Source organism: Clarias gariepinus, chromosome 15, assembly GCF_024256425.1.
Source record: "Clarias gariepinus isolate MV-2021 ecotype Netherlands chromosome 15, CGAR_prim_01v2, whole genome shotgun sequence".
In the NCBI taxonomy this organism is placed as follows: domain Eukaryota; kingdom Metazoa; phylum Chordata; class Actinopteri; order Siluriformes; family Clariidae; genus Clarias; species Clarias gariepinus.
In genome coordinates, this window is record NC_071114.1 from 12903279 (window position 1) to 12930136 (window position 26858).

At 39.2% G+C, this 26858-nt stretch overlaps 1 protein-coding gene across 1 annotated transcript in view; it reads right to left on the reverse strand.

The window, feature by feature from the left end:
* Positions 1-1518: 1518 nt before the first annotated feature.
* ptk7a (protein tyrosine kinase 7a) overlaps positions 1519-26858 on the reverse strand; it is a 35529-nt gene continuing 10189 nt past the window's right edge. The window contains exons 2-20 of the mRNA XM_053513867.1: positions 17654-17950; positions 16413-16515; positions 15831-16015; positions 15539-15686; positions 15318-15448; positions 13273-13539; positions 13019-13158; positions 12093-12228; positions 11169-11288; positions 9264-9413; positions 8363-8507; positions 8082-8209; positions 6507-6707; positions 6220-6372; positions 5884-6113; positions 4926-5000; positions 4685-4836; positions 4309-4487; positions 1519-2845 (exon numbers count right to left, since the gene is read on the reverse strand). Coding sequence (XP_053369842.1) covers positions 2685-2845; positions 4309-4487; positions 4685-4836; positions 4926-5000; positions 5884-6113; positions 6220-6372; positions 6507-6707; positions 8082-8209; positions 8363-8507; positions 9264-9413; positions 11169-11288; positions 12093-12228; positions 13019-13158; positions 13273-13539; positions 15318-15448; positions 15539-15686; positions 15831-16015; positions 16413-16515; positions 17654-17950 — 3101 coding nt within the window. The 3' untranslated portion in view covers positions 1519-2684. The remainder of the gene's footprint in view (positions 2846-4308; positions 4488-4684; positions 4837-4925; positions 5001-5883; positions 6114-6219; positions 6373-6506; positions 6708-8081; positions 8210-8362; positions 8508-9263; positions 9414-11168; positions 11289-12092; positions 12229-13018; positions 13159-13272; positions 13540-15317; positions 15449-15538; positions 15687-15830; positions 16016-16412; positions 16516-17653; positions 17951-26858) is intronic.

Here is a 26858-nt window from a genome sequence, read left to right on the forward strand (position 1 = left end):
CCTCTTTTGCTTTCTTTCCACCTTTATGATTTTTGCACTCTTTAAGACTGACCTGATTTGTGCAGTTTATAATCCACCTGTCTGTTTTGTACTAAGCATGCATTTTTCATTTTTATATGGATGAATTGCAGGTATAGTTGGAATCAAAATTTTCCACCCATTTGGAATTAAATGTAAATTTCAATCCAAAAAAACAAACAAAAAAAAAAAAACATATCCACTAGGAAATATGATGCTACACTGTGTAGATGGTTTGGAGCCATTTTGTGTAGTGTATGCAAGTGTTGTTATGTCTGTGGGCCCATCTATTTTTCCCCACACACCTAGTCCGAGAACACTTGTAGATGAACTGGTAGATAATCAATTCACAATACTAAAATGCTGTGTATGATATATAGGGGTCAGTGCTATATTAGCGCATTTGCTCGTTTGAGAATACAACACTAATAATATTTGGTCAGTGGTGATTAACAGGTAGACATGGTTGAGGGGAGCTGCTAAGCTGTGCATAGCAAAATATCCGCTACATTCCAAGTCAAGTCAAGCAGTCGATCAGTGATGAGCAAAAAACAATCGAAAAAGAATTTAATATAGTAATTATATTTCATGGAGGAATTAATAGGAAAGTGCACCACTGTGCAGAGCTCATTATGGCTGAGCCACATTTGAGTTTAGATTAATACTGCCCTCTAGCGACTGAACTAGACTGATACTGCTTTTAGATAGATTGATAGATAGTTTCGTTATTGATAGTGAAGAAAATTCCAGAATTTAATATGGTTTAATGTTCTTTATCTACTTTTTTTTAGGTATGTCATCAGAAAATCAATCCAGCACAGTACTAAAATCAGGATATTTTAACAGTTTGCTTACTGAATCACCTGCATTTTTTATATATAGGAGAAAAAGTCATTCAAACATTTTTGTCCCTGTGTGAAAATGTAATCCTACATTGTTAGATTATAAATGGTCTGTGATTTTTGGAAAACCGAGTTACATTTCACACACACAGGCCTGTTGAATCAAAAATCATAGAACTTCTTTGACAATGTGAAGCACGCTAAAAGATAAAACTAAAGAAATTGAACCCATGAGAAACAAAGTAATTGACATGTATTAGTCTGGAAAGGGTTAAAACCAGTAACCCCTCCCCCTCTTAATAAATGAGGTCATTTAAAAACTGCATTTTGTATTTACTCATGTTGTCTTTGTGTAATATTAATATTTTTTTGGTGAGCCAAATCATTTAACTGACATATGAAAAAAATAAATTCAGGAAGGGGCAAACACTTTCGCAGCACTGTACATATATACCTACTGTATATAACTCTGCTTTTCAGGTGCCTTGGTGTTAAAGGGTGTGACCTGTTGCCTTAGTGAGCATGGCAAAGTAGTTACCTGGATGGATTTTTTACTGATTAATTGTTGGTGGATAAAGCAAGACTTGTTTTTGTAAATAGAAAATTAGATAAATTAATTAATTTAAAGAGAGAGAGAGAGAGAGAGAGAGACCTTGCATCTTTGTAAAAGGTGAACCTTTATTATATTAGCATATAATGATGCTATTTTCTGTGGCTCACAATTTTTTTGTAATTTTTTTCCACATTTGTATCAAAACCAACACGTGTATATCTGTAACAGTAACTTGAAAGAAAATCAAAATTTATAAAAACAAAGAAACCAGAAAAAAGACACAGCTTTCAGTGTGTACTAAGGCTATCCTTCATCTTACAGGCACTTGAGCTGATGTTTTATCACCAGTGACGTCTAGTCATGTATACAGCATGGCCAAAACGTCTGCATCCCTAGATATTTTTCCTAACATCAAATTTGATATTTCTTTTTGTTCCAGATTAAAGATGGATCAGCGACCAACAACCTGAGGGTTGAATAAAATCAGACATAACCACCACTTGCCTTTTTACGTTGGAGTCATCTGTACTCGGCAGTCACTGCTGTAACATCATACCCGAACATTAAAAAGAGTTCCTTGTATTCAGCGTATACACAAGTGCCACGAAGTCAGAGGCGATCAATTTGAACCTTCGCTCCAATTTATACCTTTAAATACATTACTAGTTATGGATCCAGATTTTTGGGCCACACTGTATAACCTTTCAACCACACTGTAAAACCTTTTAATCCTCTGGATTACATAAAAGAACAAGTAACTAACCAATAACATGAGGAATACAAAAACAGTACCTTTCTGTACAGTACAAATGTTTGTTTAAAAAAAAAAAAAAACAAAAAAAAAAAAAAACACAGGACCTTTAAAATAAATTACGAGGTTCCTGGAACAATCCTTCTATAATACAAAAAAATGTAAAATTGATCAGTGCATGGTATTAACAGTCTATATAACAAATGCACTTAGTGTGAATATACAGGTTCTGTTCCTGCTTGACAAGCAAAGGTGAAAGCAGTTATTTTCACTAATGTAGCTCAAAACACACAGCTTTTTCTTTCATTCTTATTGTTTGTTTGTTCATGCCAGCATATAAAGTAACTTCCTCACAAACTTACTGGAGGCGTATCTATATGTACAAGAAAAAGACTAAGAAAACACATAAGATCCAGCATTTGTTCAAAAGCAGTCCGTTTTTCCTTGCAGGATGAGGAGACTGCAGCCTCTTGACGGCTAAAGACTGTGGATTCTTTAGTCGTAGCAGCCGAACCATTGCTCATACTTTGCTTTCAGAGGGAAGGTCGCTGAGGGCCGTGACGATGTCGCTGAAAGACACTCTGTCCTTGGGACTTGAGGCCCAGCAGCGTAGCATCAGCTTGTAGATGCGAGACGGACAGCCATGTGGAGGGGAGAGCTTCAGCTTTCCTTCCTGAAGACCTGGAGGACACATTGAAGCAAAATAAGGAAAACACAAAGGTTAGCAAGACAGCATACGTAGTAGCTGTTTCCAAATCCATAAGGAGTGGCTTTCGGTTTTTCACAACATTTTAATTTATATTTAGGTGTGACTCAAAGTGACAAAGGCAGAATACATTTATCCAACCATTTAGCAGTTTGGTTCTTGTTTGGTTCATACGTAAGTAATAAATCACTTTGAGGCACGCTGTTATAGAAAATAATCAACACTGTGGTGATATGATGCCATAACCGACGATGAAGTGATCAATACATGTAAAAACTGGCCATTCAGTATATTCAAGTCATCAACTGACCTCATTTTATCGCTCATCAACTTGCTGAGTCTAGACCTGACCAACTAATGCAGCCCCTGATCATAACACCGTCTCCACAGGCTTGTACAGTGGCCACTACGCTAATAGGTGCATCACTTCATGTACTTGCATTCTTATCCTGATGTTCCCAAAACTCTGGATATTGGATCAATGTAAAAATGACATCTGGTCTATGGAATTCAGAATGACTCTATACCAATCATTTTGCTTCCTGGCAAATCCAACTTTTTTTCTGATAAGTTTCACTAACAAGTGGTTTTCTTATGACCACACAGCTGCTTTGCCCTGATCCTGCGAGCCCTCACCATGAAATGCTCCAAGTGCTGATATCTTGCTCTGGAAAGAGTGTCAAACTGTTCACATCATTCAAAAGTTTCTTTCCCTGTTGGACTGACAAAAACAAGTGCCATGAAGGATGAGGATAGCTGAAAAGATTGCGACTGGCATGACTCTAATAATCCAAGAGAGCTTGGATTATGCACCTAATTAACTAATGAGTTGCCAATAAAAACCAAGAGAAGAGTACAGGATGTTAAATTTGGACTGTGGGTTAGATTTTTTAAGTACAAAGATTGACCGTTTTACAGGTGTTCCTACTTCATCAGTAATGGCTGTCTAGTTCAGAGGAAAGGGATTGTTGTGTGCTGCGGTCTTACGCGGACTTCAGTGGCGACTGATGCCGTTGATGACGTGACATTCTACACAGCGGTCCACTTGCTATCATTGCAAGATTGCTATCAATTTTTGTTTAGAACATTTTCTGCCAGGTTTGCTAACCTTAGTCTAGCTAATATACATGTAAATGCTAGTGCGCATTAGCCTTCACACTCAGATGAGTGCTTACTGTGTGATGGAGATGAACTTTACTAGAGGAATTGGCCATGACTAAATTAGGTGAATAATCAACACTTTAATCTTTAGACCTGAAGCTGAAGCTAGGTAAAACTTCACTGTTCAGAAAAGAGCTTCAGATGTTTATATGTACAAGTATGTAGTATGTACACCATTAATAATACTATAAAAAGGCTCTGAGGACATAAAGTAAACATTAATGTTTTAGTTATTATCTTTGCTATATAATTTATCATTATTTTTCTTTTCTCTTACCTTCCAGGACCTTGTCGTCAGCGAGGTCAGCATAGGGCAGCTCTCCGAAGCTGAAAACCTCCCACATGAGCACACCAAAAGACCAAACATCCGTCTTAGTGGAGAAGTCGTCCTCAAACACGGACTCTGATGGAAGCCAGCGCAGGGGGATCCAGACCTGGCGGAAATGGTAATACTCGCTACAAACAAATACAAAGATACACACAGCAAGTCTTCAGTCATATGGCAGATAAAACATGTAGGAGAATGTTCAAAATATTCAGTGACACAGGTCTCGTCCCAACCGCGATATCATACTAGAGACATGTATATAAAAAAAAGTGAACAATGAATCAGAATCAAGTAAAGATCAAACGGTCTGTCTTTTTTTAGGCACCTGTTGTAGACGTCTTTGCTGAGGCCCAGGGCAGATACTTTGATGTGCCTCTTAGCACTAATAAGGCAGTTGCGTGCAGCCAGGTCCCTGTGGACAAAGCGCTGATTGGAGAGGTGCTCCATTCCCCGAGCAACCTGCAGACACACCGACACCTGGGAGGAGACACGGGAAAAGAAACCCAGTGTATGTACAAAAACTTTAGCTTCATGGGTATTGTTGTGTATCAAGTCACTAGTTTTACCTTCTGTTTGGTGCTGAGCACTTTCACTTTCTCTTCTTTACTTTTGGAGATTTTTAGGTACTGTTTCAGGTCACCCTGTGAAAGAGAGAACAGGGTAAGATATGCTCCAAGGACAGAATAAATTTGACAAGTTTAGTTTACAAATTTTGCATGTAAACAGTAACATCTGAAGTGAGATTTGTCCAACAAAAAGAAATCCAGCTTTGCAATTCAGGACTTGAAAAGGTCACAACACACCATCACGCTGCCATCTAGCTCGTTCATGCAATCTAGCACTATCCACACACTAGAAAGCGACAGGTAGTCATTTCCTTTCTATGTACAAACTCTACACAGAGCCAGGACGTCAGCGACAAGCATTTTTCGATTGACCGTTCTCATAATTGTATGGAAAAAACATTACAGTGTAAAGTGACGACTACGCCGACCCACCATGCAAAATTTACTTTTTAATCAAGTTTAAACATTCTACTGGATCTCCTTCGTGTCCTTTGTTACTTTAAGTATTGAAGGCCTTAAAGAAGCCAATTAGACTTTCCCCCAAATGTGACCACATATATGAAGAACCCCTTTCTCCCTTTTAGTGGTTCAGCTCAGCTGTTCTCTTGTAGTTGGGTAGGTGGAAGTAGCTCATGAATATAGGCACTAAATCATGGGTGCATTTGTAGAAGAAGTGAAATACAGGGAGTCAACTAGAACACACGCTTTGAGGGGAGGATCTGAGACCTGTGTTAACTTAAAATAAAAATAGTAAAATATGGGACATTTAAACCAGTTCTAGAAAGCATGTGGTTTGACAATTCCCCACTCAACTGTTTCCTACCGCAAGTTAATTCATGTGTTGCCACCTACCATGCAAGTGTGATTGTAGGGTATGCTGTTTTATTTCTTAACCTTCACAAAAGAAAAACTAACTCTTTGTTCTCTTTGTCAACATGGAGGTAGCGGAGTGACTCACCATCTCAGCGTATTCCAGGATCATGTAATACGGCTCCGCTTCTCTGCACATGCCCAGCAGGCGTGTGATATTCGGGTGGCCGAGTTTAGCGAACATCTCGCATTCCCGCCGAAAATCTGATTGCACCTGCTCATCTCTGGTCTGCAGACTCTTCACCAGAACCGCCATTTCTTCATCATCTGCACCGGTCTTTACCTTGGCCAGGAGCACTTCGCCGAACTCTCCTTTACCTGAGGAAGAATGCAAGCACTGTGAGTTACAAATGGATTTTTCTTTGACGCTTTGCCACAATTTATTTTCTTTTTACATTTCGCAAGGAAGGTTTTCACGTAATACCCAGAGTTGTGATGGCGTGCAGGCTGGCACGAGGGAACTGCAGCTTGTCGTGAGTGCTGTGGCGTTTGTTGTTCCCAGTAGAAGACAAAGGGTTCAGCGGCACTTCCTCCTGAATCTCAGCTGTGGTTTGTCCGTTCTGCTGCGTGGTGCCCCCTTTAGGGGAAAAAAAAAAAAAATTGGGATTAAGTACTGGCGAATCATCCAATCTAATGTCTATTCTTTTATCTTGGGTTTCTAAATTAAAGAAAAGAATACTGTCAATACTCTAAATACATGCACAAACATACCGTTAAGACACTCCATCTCGGGCTCCTCTTTGTCCTCGCCGTTCTGCAGTCTCTTGGCTTTGCGTCTTTGCTTGCAGTAGAACATGAGGCCGAGTACGACAATGATGTATGCAACAGCTGCACCCACCGACAGAGCGATGGTCTGGATCATCTTGTATGCCGTCTTGTCATCATCTGCCAGTATGTGCTGCACTGGTTTCTCTACCACCGCAAACACACCAAAACCATAATATAAGGGCCACAGAGACTAATAAATCAATATGTCCACCAGTAATATGTAGGAAAAAAAAATGGCAATATGTTGTAGAAGAAATGCAATTTAAATGTATAGTACAGCGCAGAGGTTTTAGGCAGGTATGAATGCTTCATATTGTTCCTACACTTGCACAAAGTCAGGGATTTTGTAGGATTACAGTCAGGTGTATGATTGACCAGTTATACCAAGCAGGTGCTAATGATCATCCTTTTCATATGTAGCTTGAAATCGAGTTAGAAACAGTTGTGTAGAAGGCTTACAACGGGGCGAGGAACACCCAAACTTTGATACTAAGGTGAGGTTGTGAAAGACCTTTTCATGTCACAGGTCACATTGTTGCTGGCACAACTGAGCCCAGCAACAAGATGCCTGGAAGAGACCTTGCTAATGCAGTATAACTCGCTTGTAACGATTTAAAAGCAGATTGGAGTTTTAGGATGTGCTGTTCAAGCTACTTTAAAGATGCACAACGAAACGGGCAATATTTCGGACCGTAGACGCAGTGGTCGGCCAAGGAAACCACACAGCAGATGAAAGCCACATCATGCTTACTTCACTTTGACATTGGAAGATGTCCAGCAGTGCAATCAGAGAAGCACTGGCGGCACTGTGGTACCCATCTACTATCCGGAGAAGTCTGGCCAGAAGTTCATGGAAGAACTGGGGCCCAAAAGCCAGACCTCAGACTGGTAAACGAATTGGAGAACCTCCAATATGCACATAGGAACTGGGGTGCAGGAAAAAGGACAGCAGGTGCTCTGGACTGATGAGTCAAAGTGTAAAATATTTTTCTAGCAGCATTGGGCAGGATGTTTGCAGATGGCTAGAGAGTAGTACAATTCAACAGTGAAGCAAGGTGGTGGTGGTTTCTTACAAATTTAGGGAAATGCATTTCTGCAAATAGAGTTGCAGACAGATTCTTTTCAATTATACAGTACCATCAAGGAGGCGCCTAATTAGCCTCAGATTTATACTTTAGTAGGACAATGTATCGCCAATGTCATTAAGAAATATCTTCAGTGCAGAAGAAAACAAGGAATCCAGGAAGTGATGTTTTGGCCCCAACAGACCCCTGATCTCAACCTTATTGAGTCTGTCTCGGATTACATGTAGAGACAGAGGGATTTGGGGCAGCGTACATCCACAGAAGATCAGTTTGATGTTTGGAACAACATACCTGCCAAGTTCCTTCAAAAACTGCGTGCAAGTGTACCCATTTTCTATTTCTGTGAAGCTGCTTTGCAGTAATGTCCATTGTTAAGTGTTATAAAAAGAAAACTGAACTTAATAGAATTTTCTCGATTTTGTCCTCAACTCACCCACGACATAAAGCTCTGCAGATATGTGTGCGATGTTGCAGCTGTTCCCAGCAATGCAGGTGTAGCTGCCTGTGTCCTCTGTACTGACGTCATGAATAACCAGAGAGCCATTGGGCATCATCTGAATCCTTATTACCCACACACAGACAAAGTCAGACACACAGAGACGTGCAAAAACATCAATAATAAACCAAATTAATTTTGCAGCAAAATTGATTGAATTTTCTGGCCAAGCCATTTTCATGCAGGACACAGGATAGTTTTAATTATTTATTTTTAACCTGCTTTTGTTGGATTCAAAGAATTTATCTTTCTTTTTCCACTGGATGATGGGGGAAGGATCTCCTGTAGCTTGGCAGTTCAGCACTGCGGTGTGACCCTGATATACAGTAGTGTTCTCTGGCTTCAGCTTGAAAGACACATACACTAAAAGAGAAGCAAAGTGAGAGAAATCTAAAAAATAGGTTTCTGCATAAAGTTAAATGAATCGCAGCCGACATGTAAATTATCAGCAGTATCTGTGTCTAGTCAGTCAACGAAATTAGTAATGCCGGGGTTTGTTGCCTTAACTTTTTTGTTGCCACGCACCTTTTAAACCACTTGGTAAAACACAAGAACATTACAAGAACATAACGCACTCTGGGGTGGAAACACATCACATCACCTCAGAGTGGATATTTTCTTGTAATAGCGTTCTACCAAGTGGTTTATTCCTTACTTAAACGTCCTGAAACCTTTTATTTCAATTAAAAATTTAACATTTCTTACTTTTTACCAATTTAGAGTATATTTAACTTTTATAAAGGTGTTAATGTAAAAACTATAACATACTATCACATTAATAATAATCTCTGATATGAATTACAGGTAGAATATATACAAACAGCGCTCTTGAATAAAATGAAATAACAAATAGCAATGCAGGTGTTTATAAAGACGACTTATATTTAAACTCATAACTCCGTATATGGCAACTGCAAACTTATAAACTTAGTGGGAACTTTTGTTTCTAATAAAATCTCATGCTGTGCAGAGATGAAGGACTTGGCTCTGAAGATTTATGGAAAACCATTCCCATAAATCCTAAAAATGCTCCATGCGCATTTTCAATGGCCTGTGTAAAATAAACACTTGAGCTGTTCATTAGGCTGTAACAAGCCTTTGCTCGATGCTGCATTATACCTGCCACAGTGAGCTGGACCACAGAACGGATCTCTCCTTGCAGGCTGTTGGAGGCCACACAGGTGTAGTTCCCTGCATCTGCCCGTGTCACTGTGGAGAAATGCAGAGTGCCTCCGTTTTGCTCCACCCAAGCTGGGATCTCGCTGCCGTCTGCAAACATACACACGGTTATCTTACTGATCTAAAAATATTCCCACATGCACAAACACTTTCAGCAGCAGCTGCTACTACTGGACTGACGCATTCCAAAACGCTTCACTGCTTTATACCAATCACATTATTAAGGGTATAATAACTTCAAAATATATACATAATTCCAACACACATACACACAGGAATTCTACTTGTAAGCTTGGTTTAAAAACATGCACTGTAGTTATGGTTATTCAGAACTGTCCACACAAATTAACTGAACTTGCTAGTAGGAATTTATTAAAGTACAGTAATAAAACCATTGTCCATCAATCAATATAGTAATAAAATTCATATAGAATAAAAACTTTAGTTTACTTCAGGCTATGAAGTAAAATTCTGTATTAATGTTTAAAAAGAAATAATAATAAAAAAGCGTTCAGTGGATACACCGGTGCGTTCAGAAAACATGGCCAAGACGTGTTTTTCTTTTTTTTTTTTAAGAAATATTTCTGCCATATAGGGATTATCGTTTGCGTGCTGAATCTGAGCTGTCATCAAACATTAAAATCAAGGGCTTGGCCTGAATCCCCGAATCTTCTCTTTAAAAGGCTTTGGACAATATCATCCATCATATGAATAGATATGCATTCAGAGTAAGGATAACTTTGCTAACAGGAACTTTTCTGCAGATGACAGATTGATTGTTTCTTCATCTCTGAGCTATCACATTAACTTTCCCTAAATGAAAGCATTTTCACTTCTTTATTGTGCAACGTTGTCTGTGATGTCGTCTTTGTTCTGAGTTGCAAGACTCTCTGGCTCAGCATTCTTGCAATTTACCTAATGTTATGGAATTATACTGCATCATTCAGTTTATGTGGAAACAATGTTGTGACAATTCCTCGGGTCTTTCTGCAAAGAGATGTTGAAAAATTGTAGCCCTGTAGGAATGCATACTAAATCATGTATGCATAAAATGTTTGTGATAAAAACCAAATACAACTATACAGAATTAAAGGCATAAAAGCTTGTGTGCATGAACTTAATGTACATGCTCTTATGCATGCAGGGGTCACAAGGCCTCTATTTTTGGGACTCTACCATTTCTAGGTTTTGGTGTGTTGGCAAAATTAAACCCACACAAAGTAGGGTAAAAAGATCCCATATTTTATCAGTTGGTAAAAAGATAAAGGTCTCAAATGGCGCTGTGCGTGTGCGTGTGTGTACTCAAAACTGAAATATTCTGTACTTTTCAAGACCTTCGCTCCTCCTCCAAACACACCATTTCAGTGTCTATGTTTAATGAGCTACTGCTGAGACAGCAGAGCTGAGCAACAACTTATATGAGGTCACATAAAGCAGCAAATCAAACTGACTTGTTTAAGCCGCTGGCAACACAAAATAAAGAACAAAAAGTAGGATTATATTTCCCACTTTTTGTTTGTGTATGCATACTAATGGGGGTCGGGAGTAGCTCAGTGGTTAAGGCATTGGACTATGGTTCGGAAGATCCCAGGATCAAACCTCACAACCACCAAGTTGCCACTGTTGGGCCCTTGAGCAAGGCCCTTAACCCTCAACTGCTCAGATATATAATGAGACTTAAAAAAAATGTATGTCACTCTAGATAAGGGAGTCTACCTAGATGCATACTGATAACCCATCTAAATGCCTTAAAAAAAAAAAGTGAATTCTGCATAAAATGTCAGTTTTACGAGCATATAAATGCAGAGAATATTTCGTAATTTTATTCTGTTTGGAGATACACACCAGCTTTCATCCAGCGAATAGTGGGAGGCAGACGGCCCTTGGCAGAACATTGAAGGCTTCCCGCCTTATCCAGCTCCTGGCACTGTAGAGTCTGTGGAGTCGGGGTGAACTTTAGCCGCTCTGTGTTGACGAGAGAGAGATAATAAAGAGTGCAATAGCATGTAAGCATGAAAAGATATAAAAGAGCTAATTAAATTATAATAACCCAAGAGTTATAGGAAAACATCCCAGTGCAGTGGTATAATAACTGGTATAAAACCTGGAAGTTGATTCATTTCCAATAACAGCATCCTTCTAAAGTGCTTTGTTACAGTCATAACACAAGAAAACATCATTTTTAAATTTCAATTTGTTAATTTAATTATTGATAAAACTATTTTGAAATATTGTACATTCTAGTGTTAAATTTAAAATGTTAATGAAGTCTTAAAATTTTAGAACAAAGACGTTTTATCCTCTGTACACAAGCACATTGAATTTGAAATTGGGTTTGACAAAAAGTGTGAAATTAACAATTCAGGAATTATAGCCATTTTAATACACACAAACACATCGCCATTTGGGAGGCTCAAAAATATTGGAACAACCCAACAATTATAGTCATAGGGATTGCTTTTAATACTTTTAATAGTCAATGATTGCCTGAAGTCTGGGATAACTGTATGTACTGTAGAATGTATTAATATAAGGGTCTGAGGTTTGAATTATACCCAGAGGTACTGATCTGATCAGTGTTGTAGTACAATCACACTTTATACCTTAAACCCAAGCAAAGCCACACTGATTCAGTGAACAAAATTTGTAATAAATGTAAAATATAGTTAACATATTTTTAAAAATTATGACAAGGAAAAAAAGGAAACCATCCGGTTCATATAAAATATTGCCAATTAAGTATCTCTCTCACACACACTCACACCTTACCCAGCACAGTGACTCTGGTGTTGGCGCTCAGTTTCCCGGCTTCGTTTTTACTCTCGCAGCTGTACACGTGGCCATCATACACTTCCACACTGTTGATACGCAGGGTTCCGTTGGGGAACTGCTTAAACCGTGCATCCTGTCACACACACCATGACAATGTGCATCATATACAGCAAATGTTTAACCCAAAAAGTTGATGTCTGCATGATACAAATTTACTGAGTTTAATCCTGCCTTTGTAGCCGCCTTCTTCAGACGATATTCATCTGACTGTGAGTTATAATCTAAAGAGAATCTGGGCAGACTTCTCCAGAGAATCAGATTTAGTGTTACATAAGAGAACAATTTGAGAATGTGTTACAAGATAGTAGGATTGCCCAGGAATAGTATTACATGATTGTTTAGACTAAGAATGAAATAAAGGACAAGAGGCTGAACTTTGAAAGAAGAAACTTGTTCTCATGAACTCTCAAATTCTACTAGGAGCTGGCTTCTAACCGGAACACGACTTATTTTTTACAAGTTTTTCACATACAAATTACAAAAATAATGACACCACGTTTAAGAAACCTGTACACAACGGGTGCAACGGTTTCCAAGGTCTGGATCAGAACCACAGAACTATTCAAGCAAGGAAATTTTACTTCAACAAAATCTCAAAATAAAATATTTTAAACTCCGTTGTTACAGTACTCAAAAGATGTGGACACTGACCCTTATTTCTTTAAACAAAGGTGTATAAAAACAGTTCACTGTAACACACACACGGTGACAGTGTGTATCCACATAAAAAAGTACTAGCTAAAACAATTAGATTGTCTGAACAGATTGGTCTGTTTTCTAGTTATTGGGATACTTTTTAGCATTTTGGGACAGAATGCGTCTTCAACCATGTGAAGACAATGTGACCTCATCTTTCAACTAACCTCAGAAGCAACTGGCTGCATGCTGCGGTACCATGTGACCTCAGGATCAGGTGTAGCACGAGTGTAACAGTGTAAGTACCCAGCATGCCCCTCTTCCAGCTGGCTGTCTGCATCTGGTTTTTGCACCCATTCAGGTGATGCTATTGATGACACAAGCAATCTCAGCATTAACATTAAGGAAAAGCTGAAATATAACTGCTATACAAACTATTAACTATAAGAACTAGACTGAAGTCAGACAGGATCCTACTCACTGGCCACAGTGACGGTCAGTTCCTGTTTCTTCTGTCCAGCTTTGTTCTGGGCGAAACAGGTGTAGATGCCAGAGTCCTCTGCTTGCGTCGGGCTGAACACAAGATCCAGACCATCCTGGAAAACGCGTCCCTCGGCAGGCACGCGCTCACCTGCCCGCTCCCACCAGACCTCAGGCTCAGGCTGTCCGCGAGGAGGACGGCAGGAGACCCGCTCCAGAGAGTTGTCAGTAAAGACACGAGACTGTCGAGCCTGCATTTCATCGATTTCTAAGAGAGGGAGAAGAAGATTATGTAAGATTAAGAAGTGTTGTAACTTTTAGGTTAGTGGAGATCGATATGGATCTATGATTATTTTTTACCTCTTTTCAGGCTATTGTTTCTACATTCGACATTCTTGGATATTAATCTTCCACTCTATGCTGTTGATATTGTTTTAATGGGAGCCATGGAAATTAGGTGGATCAAACTGTTGTCATGGCATAATTTTTTTTTTTTTTTTTGCACCAGTCCCAAACTGGTCCTTGGTTCCAAAGCAGTAACATTTCAGTGCTAGAAGGAAAACGATCATTTTAGCTGGACTTTTTCTGCTAAGCTATATTTTAAGCTTTACAAGCTTTTTCAAATGAGCTACAGGCTGTGAACTAGTGCTGGCACCTTATTGGTGAAGAGTTAGGGTTAGGGTTAGGCGTGCACACAGAAACCATTTCCTTACCAAAAAAAAAACCCCACATTTGTCTGAATGTTGGTATATTTGAATAAACATGCTGTCTAGGCACTCTGCTGGTTCTGAATACACAACTCCAAACATATAATTTTTCATCTTGCTAGGCTGAGTGACAACAGTTATTAAACAGCTATACGTCAAAATGTCAGAAAACCTGTGTGCAGATTTAAAGGCTTTCCACGTACTTCTCATTGAGCAAAGCTTTTCAAAAGACAGATGAAAAACTGCTGGTGTCTCTCACTGAGCAACCAGAGTGATGGACACGATAAGCCATTAGGATTGCTCTAAGGACTGTGGCCAATGAAGACTGTGTTACTTAAACCCACACACACTGTATGTTAAAAACTAAAGCGAAATGTTTCAACATCTTTTATATTTCATTGCAGCAAAATACCAATCAATCCAACATCAACTCTGCTTATCCTTTTGTAGGGTCATGGGCCTATCCCAGGAAATCGGAATACCAGGACAAGGAAACCCAACAATCACAGAGAGAACATGCAACCTCTATGTACAAGAGACAAGATTTAAACCCTCAACCCTGGAGGCGTGAGGCGACAGTGCTCAACAACCATGCCACCTTCAGCAAAATAGAGACAACGAGATAAGTCAAGTCTCGGCATATGTTAAGTTAATGTTGTGTTTGTTTGAGGTAATTAGGGGGGAAACTAATTCCAAAAGAGTTTGTCTCCTCATCAATGCTTAAACTCACCACCCTCCGTTTAGAAAATGTGCCACGTCATTATTGTCTATGCTCTTTGTTAATATGGAGTGTGACTAGATATTTCCTGTTCTATTCTAAAAAATGTACCTCAACATCGTTTGTATGTTGTAGGAATATATTTCAACAGCACCACCTGCAGTACTGGAGCACGGCCGGCATGCAACCGCAGACAGCATGCAAAGTTGCAGAGTGTTTTCACCTTGACAAAAGTCGACTCTACATCAAGTATCCTGAGACCGTGTTGTGCTGATCTCAGTAAGTGTTAACGGTTTCTCTGCTGCCTGTAGCATTCATTTAAATGTTATCTCAAAAAGTGTTAAATGACACATTCTCACATACCAAGCGATGGGAAAAAAAAAAGTCACTGTGCACGGCTTCTACCAGGGGCTGTTCTGCTGTTTTCTGGCACACTGTATTAAATTCTGATCATCATTAAATGACTATACATCATAATAAGACCCGAGTCTATAACACACAAGGTAAACCCAATATCCCTCACCTCCCCTGATGAGACTATTAGCAAGCAGGGATTGCTAGAGGGAGTAACCAGATGATAGTCTATTTCACACAATGGCAGGAGACTATTGTGTTCCTTACCTGCTATTCTCAGAAAGGCTTCCAGTGAGACAGGCGGGCCACGGAGACCCTGAGCCACACACTTGTACTGTCCAGTATTGCGCTGCTTCACGTGACTGATGAAGAGTGAGCCATTGCTGAGCAGAGACACACTGTAGAGACAGCACGAGTTAGCAAGCACAGACAAAGCAGACAGAGAGAGGGAAAAAAAAGGGGTCATCGTTCAGGTCAACGACACACACCGACTCTTGTTGGAGATCTTCTCATTATCGTGGAACCATTCGACAGAGGGCTCCGGCTCAGCCGTGAACTGACAGTGAAAATATGCCTCCTCGTTTTTTAGCACCACCAGATCTTCAGGCCTTACCACTGGTTGAGGGTAACTCTTGTCTATAACAGAAGACATCAATAAAATGAGTTTATGAGATTTTATTTTTTTTGACCAGACAGAGCAAAAAGGATTATAGTTAAAGTCAAGTAGGTTGAAACTAAAAGCAGACTGTAGCTACACTCCTGTTAAAAATAAATCCACACCTATGATGTTAAGGTTGAAGTTGGTGCTGCTGCACACTTGGCCAGCAGCGTTTTTGGCACAGCAATTGTAGACGCCGTTATCATCAGGACTGACATTTGAGAGAGTCAGCGTTCGCTCCTTGTTGTTGATCTTGTGGCTCTTCTCTGCCAAAAGCACTCCGTCTTTGTACCAACGATTCGTCGGCCTGCAGGTTTCAGCAAGAGATCGATGATAGCGGGTCATTTAACATACCATGATTATTAATAGTTCTTTATTTGGCAGTGCTCCCATTGCCCTTACTTGGTTTAAAACACCTTCGAAGCAAGCATGTTTAGCATTTTAGTCAGTTTGACATTACTTTTGTGTATTTCATGAGGGATTCCAGGTCAGGTGTAATCTGTTGCTTGTTGCATTCATACATTTTCAAGATAAGAAATTTTATTCTCTATTTTATTCTTGGTTTTCATGGCATGCACTAAAATAGAAAACTTCAGTTTAAAAATCAAACATTGATGAATCCAAGTATATAAAATATCTTAAAAACATCTTAAATCTTCAATCTTCTCAAAGAAAAACTGCTCTGTAAATATAGATTTTCTGACCGTGGGTGTCCGTCAATGTTACAGCGTAACATCACAGACGAGGAGCTCATGATCTCGGCCTCGGAAGCTGGACTCTGAAGAATCACTTCACCACTTTCCAACCCTACACAGATGAAGAGATTAAAATGAGTTCATTTTCTAATGCAAGATCTCGCTATTTTCTTTTTACGAGATTCAAACGCCACCATTGGGTCTATTTACAAGGACATTAATAGTCAATTAATAATCAAAATAATGGCTTAGTCAGGGGAAAAATAAAAAAACACCACGAACACCGCAGAGAGGGGTGATATATACCTAGATAAATATTTGATCTGATCATTTCGCAGGATAAATACATTCTATCTGCACATTTGCCCCACATTGCAAATAACATTAGGTGATGTTATGAGTTTCCAGGAAGAAAAAAAAAACTTCCTTAAAAATCCTTAACTTTAACTTAAGAGTAATCTCAGTGTAGACGACTCTCTCCCACCTGTGTTTAGTTTTATCCACTGGGTTTCACCATTTCATATTTTAGGTATAAAAAAAATTCGGTCTCATCTACTGGTTCGATGCTTCACAATAATCACACAGAAGGCGATATTTATTAGGAAAGATGGGAAGCCTATCCTAACCTCAAAGTTGGGGAAAAAAATCTACCTCTGTTATTTTCCAGCAGGTTAAACACTTCATGGCAAGCAGACCCATACTCTGCATTTAATTTATATTTCGAAGAAATGTGGATCGCTATCCATGTTAACAGTTAAGCTGGAATCTCTGTGGAATCCAGTTAAACTGGAACTCGCAATGAATTCAAACGGATTGAGGCAATATTGTCAAACTAAAGGTAGCTACTGTGACCATCTGGCAATCTGATTGCCATTTGCACTCTGAGTAAAAACAGGCCCCACTTTTCAGCTGACCTTCCATGTTATCCAACACAAGTGGCTAGCTGCTGCATTTCAAGCAATTAATCTTGGCAAGATGTATAAAGGCGAGCTTTGTATGCCTCTCTGCTGGCCCAAAATAACTTTCTCTCATCTTGGCGCTGTTTGGCTTCTGCAGAGCCAGGGTGGTGAAGCACAAGGACCAAAAAAATAAAAAATAAAACCCTTACCAATGGTTTACACGTGTGCTTTTATAGACCAGCCAAGCGCAGGTTAACGTGGCAGCTGGCTGAAGCCAGATGCGAGTCACATAAATGTTAGAGGGTGAGGTGTTCTGCTATGATTTTAGGGATGCACAAATATCCAGCTTACATTTAATGTTGAAATTGGCTTCGCCTGTTTTTTCCTCTTCTCCTGTAGCGTTTTTGGTAGCCAGGCACTGGAAGTTCCCAGAGTCCAGAGTTCGGTCGATGGCCGTGAACTTTAAGTTGCCTCCTTCTTGGAAGCGCCTCTCCGAGTCAGTGACGGGCTGGCTGTCCTGTAGCCAGCTGTAGATCACGCCGCTGGGATCGTTCACTTCACACCGCAACATAGCACTGCGTCCGTGCAGTGCATCCTGGGATTTGGGCTCCTTCGTAAAATGGAAGGATGCAGAGTGCACACAAAGCGCTGAGAAAAGAGAGCAGGTTGCGATCAGAACAGACCAACAAAAACACACCATTAAAAAAAAATTTGCAACTTTGCGAACACACAGATCAGGAATGTATGTTCGTAAAGCCCTGACTATTTTTATAATTATTATTTATAGTGTGCATTAGAACAGCTGCAACTCCTAAAAACCTCTAAATTGCTGTAAACATTCAAACATTATACAGTGTCCAAGGATGCAACTAAAAATATCAGGCTTTGCGTGTGGCCATAACATTTCAAGTGACATGCCAGGAGGAACATTTCTAGCTAATTAAATCAGCAGCACATGAGGAAGGCACTGTAATTACATTAACTATTTTATAAGCTCCATCTGGTAAGTTCAATCACACTACCTATGAATGAGACCAGAAGCCACTGGTATTGGGCTGAGAAAGTCTGTCTAAGCCTTGCTTCTTAGTTGACAACACGGAAAGGCACTAATTACTATTTTTAAGTGGCAAGAAATAGAATCTTTGAGACACCATCTTATAATCTAGGCAATCTGACATGACATGAATGCACTCTACAAGACATAAAAAACATTATGTATTGTTTTTCATGTCATCGCTGCCAATGGTTTGCAATGGTAAACACTGGGGGATGCGATTTGGATGGTAAAAAGCAACTTTCATAATTAACATTCAGATGTGAATAGCATGAAGTTCTTTTGAAGACGACTAAAAATTTGCTTAAACTGAGGCCATTGTCTGTGTAGAGTTTCACAGTTCTCCCTGTGTTTGTGTACAGTTCCTACCAGCTGTGAAAAACAAGTACAGCTTGTAAAATTTTTCACTATTTTTTGTTATTTTTTGTTGTTATAACATGACTGACACAACTCCATCATCTAACTGCTAATGAATTGTTCATCTTGAACATGTCTTGCATGAAACATCTGCTTGGTGTTTGAAGGCCAGCTGTGCAGTCTGCAGGTGGACTAAACAGAGGCCAGGCAATGTGAACTCAGGATATTAGTTTCTCTTTTAAGTTCAACTAAGGTTGGTAATATTTCCCTCGTCCTTAAATATGTCCTCTGTGACTACAGGGGGCCTTCACATCAGTCAGCTTCTTCCACTAGCACAGGTATTATGATGATGATGGAAATAGACAGGTGGCCTGAACCCTCTATATTGCCATGGACCCGATGACCTCTCAGCCTCCACTTGCTGACTGATGCCCCTTATGGAACTTGATAAAAGATCATCATTATAAGAGAATGTACGAAAGAAGATAAGATTCGTCATGGGCTCAATTTTTTTTTACCATCAAAACACTTTCCAAAATAAATGAATAAATAAATAAATAAAAATTCTCCATGCAGGAGTCTCACAAGACAGGCGTCTCGAAACTCTAATCAGTGGCTTCTTTGCACGCGTTTCCCCCTGCCGAGTGGATCCTTCATCCGTCCAGACGTTGTTCATTGACACATAAAGCCACCAGTCAGTCGCACACCAGAAGGCATGGCCCATGCTGGGACAGAGCCGGTGTGTGCGGTGAATGGGAAATGAAGGCGCGAGTCCCCACAGAGCGAGGCAAAGTACATTCAATAGGCATGAGGACAGAAATGAGCAGAAGACCTTTTTCCTTGCCCCTGTGGGAGAGGGAGAGCGAAGGAGTAGACAGCCAAGGAACTTGAGACTTGATTTATACTCGCGAAGAAAAACAATAGCAAACATCACAGGCCCTGCCTGAATAATTTTATGTGATGTAGCGAATGAAAAGATGCAACTTTGAGGGAACACATAGCTCCATTTTGTGAATATAAGAGCTATTTAAGGTTTAAAAAAATGTTTTTATTACCACCATCAACATTACTTGAAGGTTGCATCTTGAATACTGCATTCTCTTCATCCCATCTTAGTCACACTGTTTCAAGCGAGGCTGGACCTAAATCCATTAAAAGCCACCCAAACGTCTTTGCAATTTGTGCCCTCCTATACGTTATTATTTTATTAATTATTGAGTAATACCTCTAATGCTATGCTAGCTGGCTAGCTTACTGCTTACGTGCTATTACCCGTCTGCTTTTGTTGCGGTTATGCAATTTTATTCGAAGACCTACGGATAAATGGTAGGTAAAAGTTCAGGGATCCCTCGATACTAGAGTCATAACTTTAAAAGGTGTTTATGTTTTATGCTTTGAAACGATACAAAATAACTTAAAGTTAATTAACTTCTATTAAACAAAGCTACATTTTTATTTCCCCAGCAGGTATCACTGGAATGCCATTTGACACAGTTTTTATTCATAAAGAAACTTTGCTCCACGTGGGACGTTGTGCTGACTGCCAACGTGTGAATAGTTTAGAGCACGCCACCTGTAGAATTGTAGAGGAACAGTGATGTATTACCACCTCAAATGCAAGCATACTGTATATAAATAAAATGTAAAAAAAGAAAAAATACATATATTTGAGCCAGCTTTATCAAATGAATAAGTACCATCTGTACACAAATCAGCAAGAAACTAAATAGCGTAACTGTGACTCATCACAAACTAACAGCTTAAAGGGTACATCAACAACTCTATTCTAGGTATAAATTAGGCTTAGTTGCCAGGAGAAGTGGATTAAACACTTTGCTTTAACGTGAACACTTTATAAACACAAATGTTCTCAACCCAAGCTGAACAGTGAGAGTCTGTTCTTTTAATAAGATTACAGAATAACCCCCTTTTAGGTGATGAGGTTCGGGAAAGAATTTTTTTTTTTTTTTTTTAACACCAAGATTGGCTGGAAAAGATTAAAGGAATCTGTAGAGGCAAGAAGGACTGCACCTGGATAGTCTAGGACAGGCTCTCTTTTTTTTTTTTTTTTTTTTTTTTTTTAATTCTGCTTGGAATAATGTCACCTTTATTTTCCTGTCTTGCACGGTACACAGAGAGGAATGTATGCAGCAGAAACACGTAGGGTCTATTGCTTTAAATGTCCATCCTCGTCTGGTTTTTATAATGTGTATTCATACATGTGAGTGTGTTCACTGGATTATTCATGCCATTATATTTTAAGCCATACAGACAGATGCCAAAGTTTATGTACCAAGAGCAGAAAAAAGAAAAAATTTAATATGTTGTTGTATGCCTTTTGGCTGCTCCTGTTGAGGGGTGAATCATCCAATCCGTACACAACTTTGCCACAAGTTTTATGCTGGACACCCTTCCTGACGCAACCCTCTCGCTTTATCTGAGCAGAAACTGAACCAGGGTCTTCGTCATGGCAGACAAGAAACCCAACACTGAGTCATCAATGCCCTAAAACCTTAACATATGTACGTCAAACTAATATTTTGTATTAGGTTTCCATCTTTCTTTTTCCATTTAAAGCCCAACTGGCATCATAGTGGAACAACCCCTTGAAGTACCCTTCACATTAAACAAGGCATCCCTTCCTAACTATAATCTTTATAAAAAAAATATATTATCTTTAATGAAATATCTACCATCCAATGACATAAAATAAAAAATAAAAAAAGAATGCCACTCACTTCTCAAACTGCCCTACTGAGATTCAGTTGACAAGCTTGTGAGCCGTTTGTCCCTCCTATCTCCAAATACCATTTCCTCCAGCACTAATCAAGATGCCAAACATGACCAAACGTGAATACAAAAGAGAGACAACACAGGAAAGCCAGACACAAACGTGACTCCAGAAATAAACCAAGGGTATTTTTATCTTCTCCTGATTAGACATGGGTTTGTGTTGAGCAGGAACCCCAAGATTGTTCTTTCCCATTCTTCCAATTGGAAAAAAAACCCACAAAAAAAACAAAGAAAACCACAAAAATAATAATAAAAAAAACAAACAAACAAGTAAACAAATATAAAAAGCCGTATCTGGTGATCTGCAGACTGGGTCTGTTTCTCCCCTGTGGAAGGGCAGTACTGCAAAGCACACCCAGGAGGAGTATCACGGAGACACGTAATGACCAGATCAAACATAAAAATAAAACAGGAACTTCCTTAACTTGGATTTTTTTTTTTAAACTCCTGTTGCTTTTACATATGGTGTCATTTATTTGAAAGTCAGGATTCATCTCTCAACCTTTCTGCAGCTCTGACCAGGACAAAAACAAGATTGAGCCTACAAACTTTAAGTCTTCCATTTCTACACAAACCGGTATGAAGACTGCTTCATAAACCTCTTTTTGAATTCCTAAAGAGAGGCTCAAAGTCTTAGTACAAAGATACCATTGAAACAGTTTACATTTTTGCACAAACTGGTAAGGAGCAGAAATTCCTGGTAGTGGCCAAAAAACAGACTGGTTTATATTTATAGCGTATTTAACATTTATTACATTTATAATGTAAATAACCACTGTTTAGAACCATAGTGTGCAGAAATGCCTCTAAAAGGCAAAATCATCTTGAGGTGAATGAGCGACAACAGTAGAAAATTAGACCATTTTCCACTTCTATTAGGCAGGAACAAGAACAACAAACAATAAATCATTAACAGTGGGGATCCTCTGCTTACCCCTAAGAGGGTTGTTTAACAGAGCCTGGAGTGTCTGGCTTATTCGAAAACTCCCTCAGGTCTCACTTACTATTATGCTGCCCCTACACAAAGAACTGCTTTCATGCTGGGTGGTAAAACATCCTTGGGTTGAGATTTTTAAAGATTTTTTCAGTAAAGACCAACCTTCTAGCTAGTATGAAAAAGCAATGACGACCTCCAACATATCCATGTTCTTTACACACTATCACTCATCTCTCGAGGCTAGACATGATCTCTAACAAACGTCTGAAGGCAAAAGGAAGGAAGTGTATCTTAAGGGGAGTGGGAAGAGTAATGGGGAATCAATACTTTTCAAACTTCTAAACTGATCAAATGGTTCATGGCGGGGTAGTGACTGAGAAAGTTGCCATGGTTACGGAAAACAAATAAATAAGCCTGGGAATTAAATTACAGCCAACAGAACTATGACAGTTGTGGTTATAGAAAATAAATCAGTGATGTACAACAGTAGTGTAAAATCAGCATTTTATTCGATAGTTACCAACACATGAGGGTAATGCTGGTATTTCTGAGGGGAAATGCTGATATTTCTGAGGTAAGTGTTATTTCTAAGAAATGTGTTGATATTTCTAAGCCAAATGTTGATATTTCTAAGGTAAAGGGTGTTAATGATTCTGTCTCATTTCAATTCATCTTTGTGCTGTTTTGTTGTCCTTCTATATGACTTTGGCTAAGTTTGTGCTAATACTCTGCTTGGCGTCCACATCCGTTAGTAGCCTAGCAACAGTGCTTTCACACAAACAACTATCAAAGTGTATTGGCCTTCCTATCTAAGAAACTTGAAACAAAGTTAAATTGAAACACACTATTACATTGCCTATAGAACATTACTATTTTTTAAACAAATTTTCTACATTTCCAGTTCTGCAAATTGGTGCTTTTAAATTTCATACTTTTCCAGGCTTTACATGCCCATGTTGAAACCAGGAACAAAACACTGTCAGGTACGATAATGCATAATCTTCACTTGTACTGAATTCATTTGGTATGAATGTTTGGTTCTCTTGGAATTATAAAGAAAGTTTAGCAGCTGTTGCCTGTGAACAAAATATTATTTTAGCCTGTTAAAGAAACGTTTTACTTATGAAACAGCTTGGCCATAAACTTATTTTATTCTTACACAGACCGAAGAGACCAAAAAACCCAAGTAACCAAATACTACCAAAGGAATCAGTGGCCAATTTAGTCAGCAGCAAGGATATGAAAGCCTTGGCAAACGCCTATTAAAGAACTTCAGTTAACTTCACTTTAGTTGTTGGCCTCCTTGAGGGTAACAAGACACCAAAACTTGACAGCCCTACCATGACAACAATAGTCTTTGCATGACGAGTCTCTGCCCCGTCACGGAAAATTTCAGGGCACCCCATTGTCTGCCCAACTGTGGGGACCCAACTTGGACAGGAAATAGCTCATTTCTCCAGCTGTTTCCCCATCAGAGACATCACATTTACATGGACATGGCTAAACAGGTGTCCAGCTTCACGCCTTGAACAGACATATCAAACTCCAGAAACAATAAAGCAGGGATGTCCTCTTGGAGCTCTATAATTAAAAAAAGAGAGAGCTGGCAGAAACGACAGAAGGGTAATGTGATAGCTAGGGGGGAAAGCATACTGATTAAAGAAAGTAAATCCTCTCTGATTACAGTCATGTCAAACACGAGAACATTTTAAGTCATGAGGTTTCTTTATTAAGGCTTTGTGATGGAGTGGGTGAAAGAAATAAAGTTTATGTGATCTGATGATCACCTTTAATCCCACACACCTGTGCCTGATGATGTATGCATCTTCACCCAAGGTCGTCAAAAGGCCAGAACTTATGAACTGTACATGGAGACTACAGTGTAAGAGGATTGGCAATGCTTAATCTCAAAAAGAGCCTATGGTAATAGGAAACGATAAATATCTCCCAGCTGAAGCATGAAATACATAACAGACATGCAGTAGCGCTACTCAGTAGAATTGGACCCAATTTATCACATTTAGTTTGAAGGAAAAAGATCAATATATCTCATTAATATTTAAACAGTTTAGTTCGGTCAGATGTAAGTGTATTAAAACTTGCATTTCCATAACTTTACTGTCTTTATTTGGCTGAGAGGGTTAAAGTTCATTTATATAAGATTTATAAGATTGCTTTCTTGTGATTTCTTTGTTGGAAAGTCAAAACATTTACTTTCTGATATCTTTTATATGATTCCCTTTAAACAGAACTGATCATCTGTGAACTGTAACTCACTCCTGAGAAACAACAAAAACTGGAGTTTGTCTGCTACAGATATGCTTTTCGAAAATATTATCGCAGCAATTGTTACAATTGTGGTCAATTTGTCCACTGACCTTCCTCCGAGTCCCTGCAGTTCCTTTCTTTGTTCTTGTGCCCACCTGTGGGCTTAAGATCAATCATCATGTGCCAAAAAATATCCTGTGGTCTAAAGTGTGCATGTCACAGCACAAACAAGAGCAGCAGATGGATCAACTTGCACACGGGTGACAGAAAGAAATTCCTTTTTTTTCCCCCTTTTAACTTTGTCATCTTTCTTTTCAGCAAAAGGCCACTGTCAAGGGTAAAGCCTTCACAACACAACATGGCACGATCTACCAGATTCCCAAGCAACAACTTTTATTTACAAGCCATCCTAGAAGGTCAAACTACACCCCAACACTATTGGAAACCCTACACCGTGCATTATTAGCTGAATGAATGGTTAGCGAAAAGTGTATGTGTGTGTGTGTGGGGGGGGGGGGAGCACAAGCGTCTTCGTGTTTATAGTACACACTCTACAAGAGCAGTGGGGGGAAGGGAGCTCTCCATGGGGTCCATGCCAGGAGGGTCCTGGGAATGGGCAAGTTTATAGTTCTGCTACAGGCTATAGGAAGAGGATTTTTGTTTTCTGGCTGAGGTTCAGAAATTGATTTCCGCTCTATATGGATTCAAGACCACCTCTCAGTTTCGCACTCCCTCTCTTTGTCTCCCCCAACTCATGGTGAGAACAAATGCGACATGCCTATGGAGCTCATTTGGCTAATCTGATCCATACCCATGCTTATACAAAGATCCAAGCGATCTACAGTATGTGAAGGCGCTTAAGGGTTCTGTTCACACCACACACCCTGCAGGAGGCCCACTCACACCCCTGCCATGACCGTTCCTCTTCACACTGAGAGATCTTTTTGGAATGTTGTGTAATTAACTGCATTAACTGAAGATGATGCCTTCCCTCTCAAGACCATGCAAACTTTATATTTTTGTTGGCACCAAATCACCAAACAAGCAGTGTTAACACCTAAAACCCAGAGAGAAATGTTCATTCCATGTGAAGCTACTCAAAAGCATCATCATTTCCAAGTTTTAATTCATGTTTCTTAAATCAATATACAAACGAGTTGTGAATTTGCTTCAGGCTTTAAAGTTGCAGAATATTATATGACATTATTAAATAAGGGTATGGCTTAGATGACTAACGAGCCAAACCGCATCGGTGTAATCATGTTCCAAAAACTAACAAAGATTAACTTGTATTAATGAGAATGTAACAAATGTACAGATCTTCTTTCAGAATAATTATGATGTAATTGCCACATGAAGGAAAATTTTATTTGCCTTAAAACACAACTTGTAGGAAAAAAAGTGTTTGATTTTTTTGCTATCTACATTTTCATTCTTTTTAAAAATAAGATAATTAATGGTACAAAAATTTTCCCATAAGAAATAATGAAAACTCAAATTATTCGTTCCACAGCCCAAAAAAAATAAATACATAAAAATAATTAATACAAAATATAAAAGTAAAAAATAAAACAAATTAACCTGCACTTTACCTTTAAAAAAAAAAGTAAAAATAAATCCAGACAGATAAGTGTTTCTGTTTATGCAGACAGGTGCTGTGTGTGTATTTTTTGTGTGAAGCTAAAAAGTAAGAGGAAAGAAGGAATTAGACCCTCCCCCTCTTCCCCTTCTCTTCTTACATAGTAAACCTTTCTCCACTCTTATTTGAGTTTCACACACACAAACACATTAACGGAAAAATTAGCAAGGAACATCACGAAAAACACTCACGTGGGCGCATAATAATGGAATCGCTGCTGTAAAGTAAAACAAATGAACCCGCAGTTTACCTTTAAAAGGAATCGCGACAGACCAGTATTTCTGTGTAGAGTAGACAGGATGTGTGTGAAGCTGAGAGAAGGAGGGGGTTAGGGGCGTTATGTGTAAAGGCGCTGGGGAGACGATTGCTCACAATTCTGCAGCGCAAGACAGAGAATACACATTGGTTCAGTTGTGATCACATGATGCTCGGCGTCAAAAGAAGCGCATGCGTAATACATGATACTCGGTACTCGTAAACCAAGACTTAGTTCGTATTCCAAGTCAAA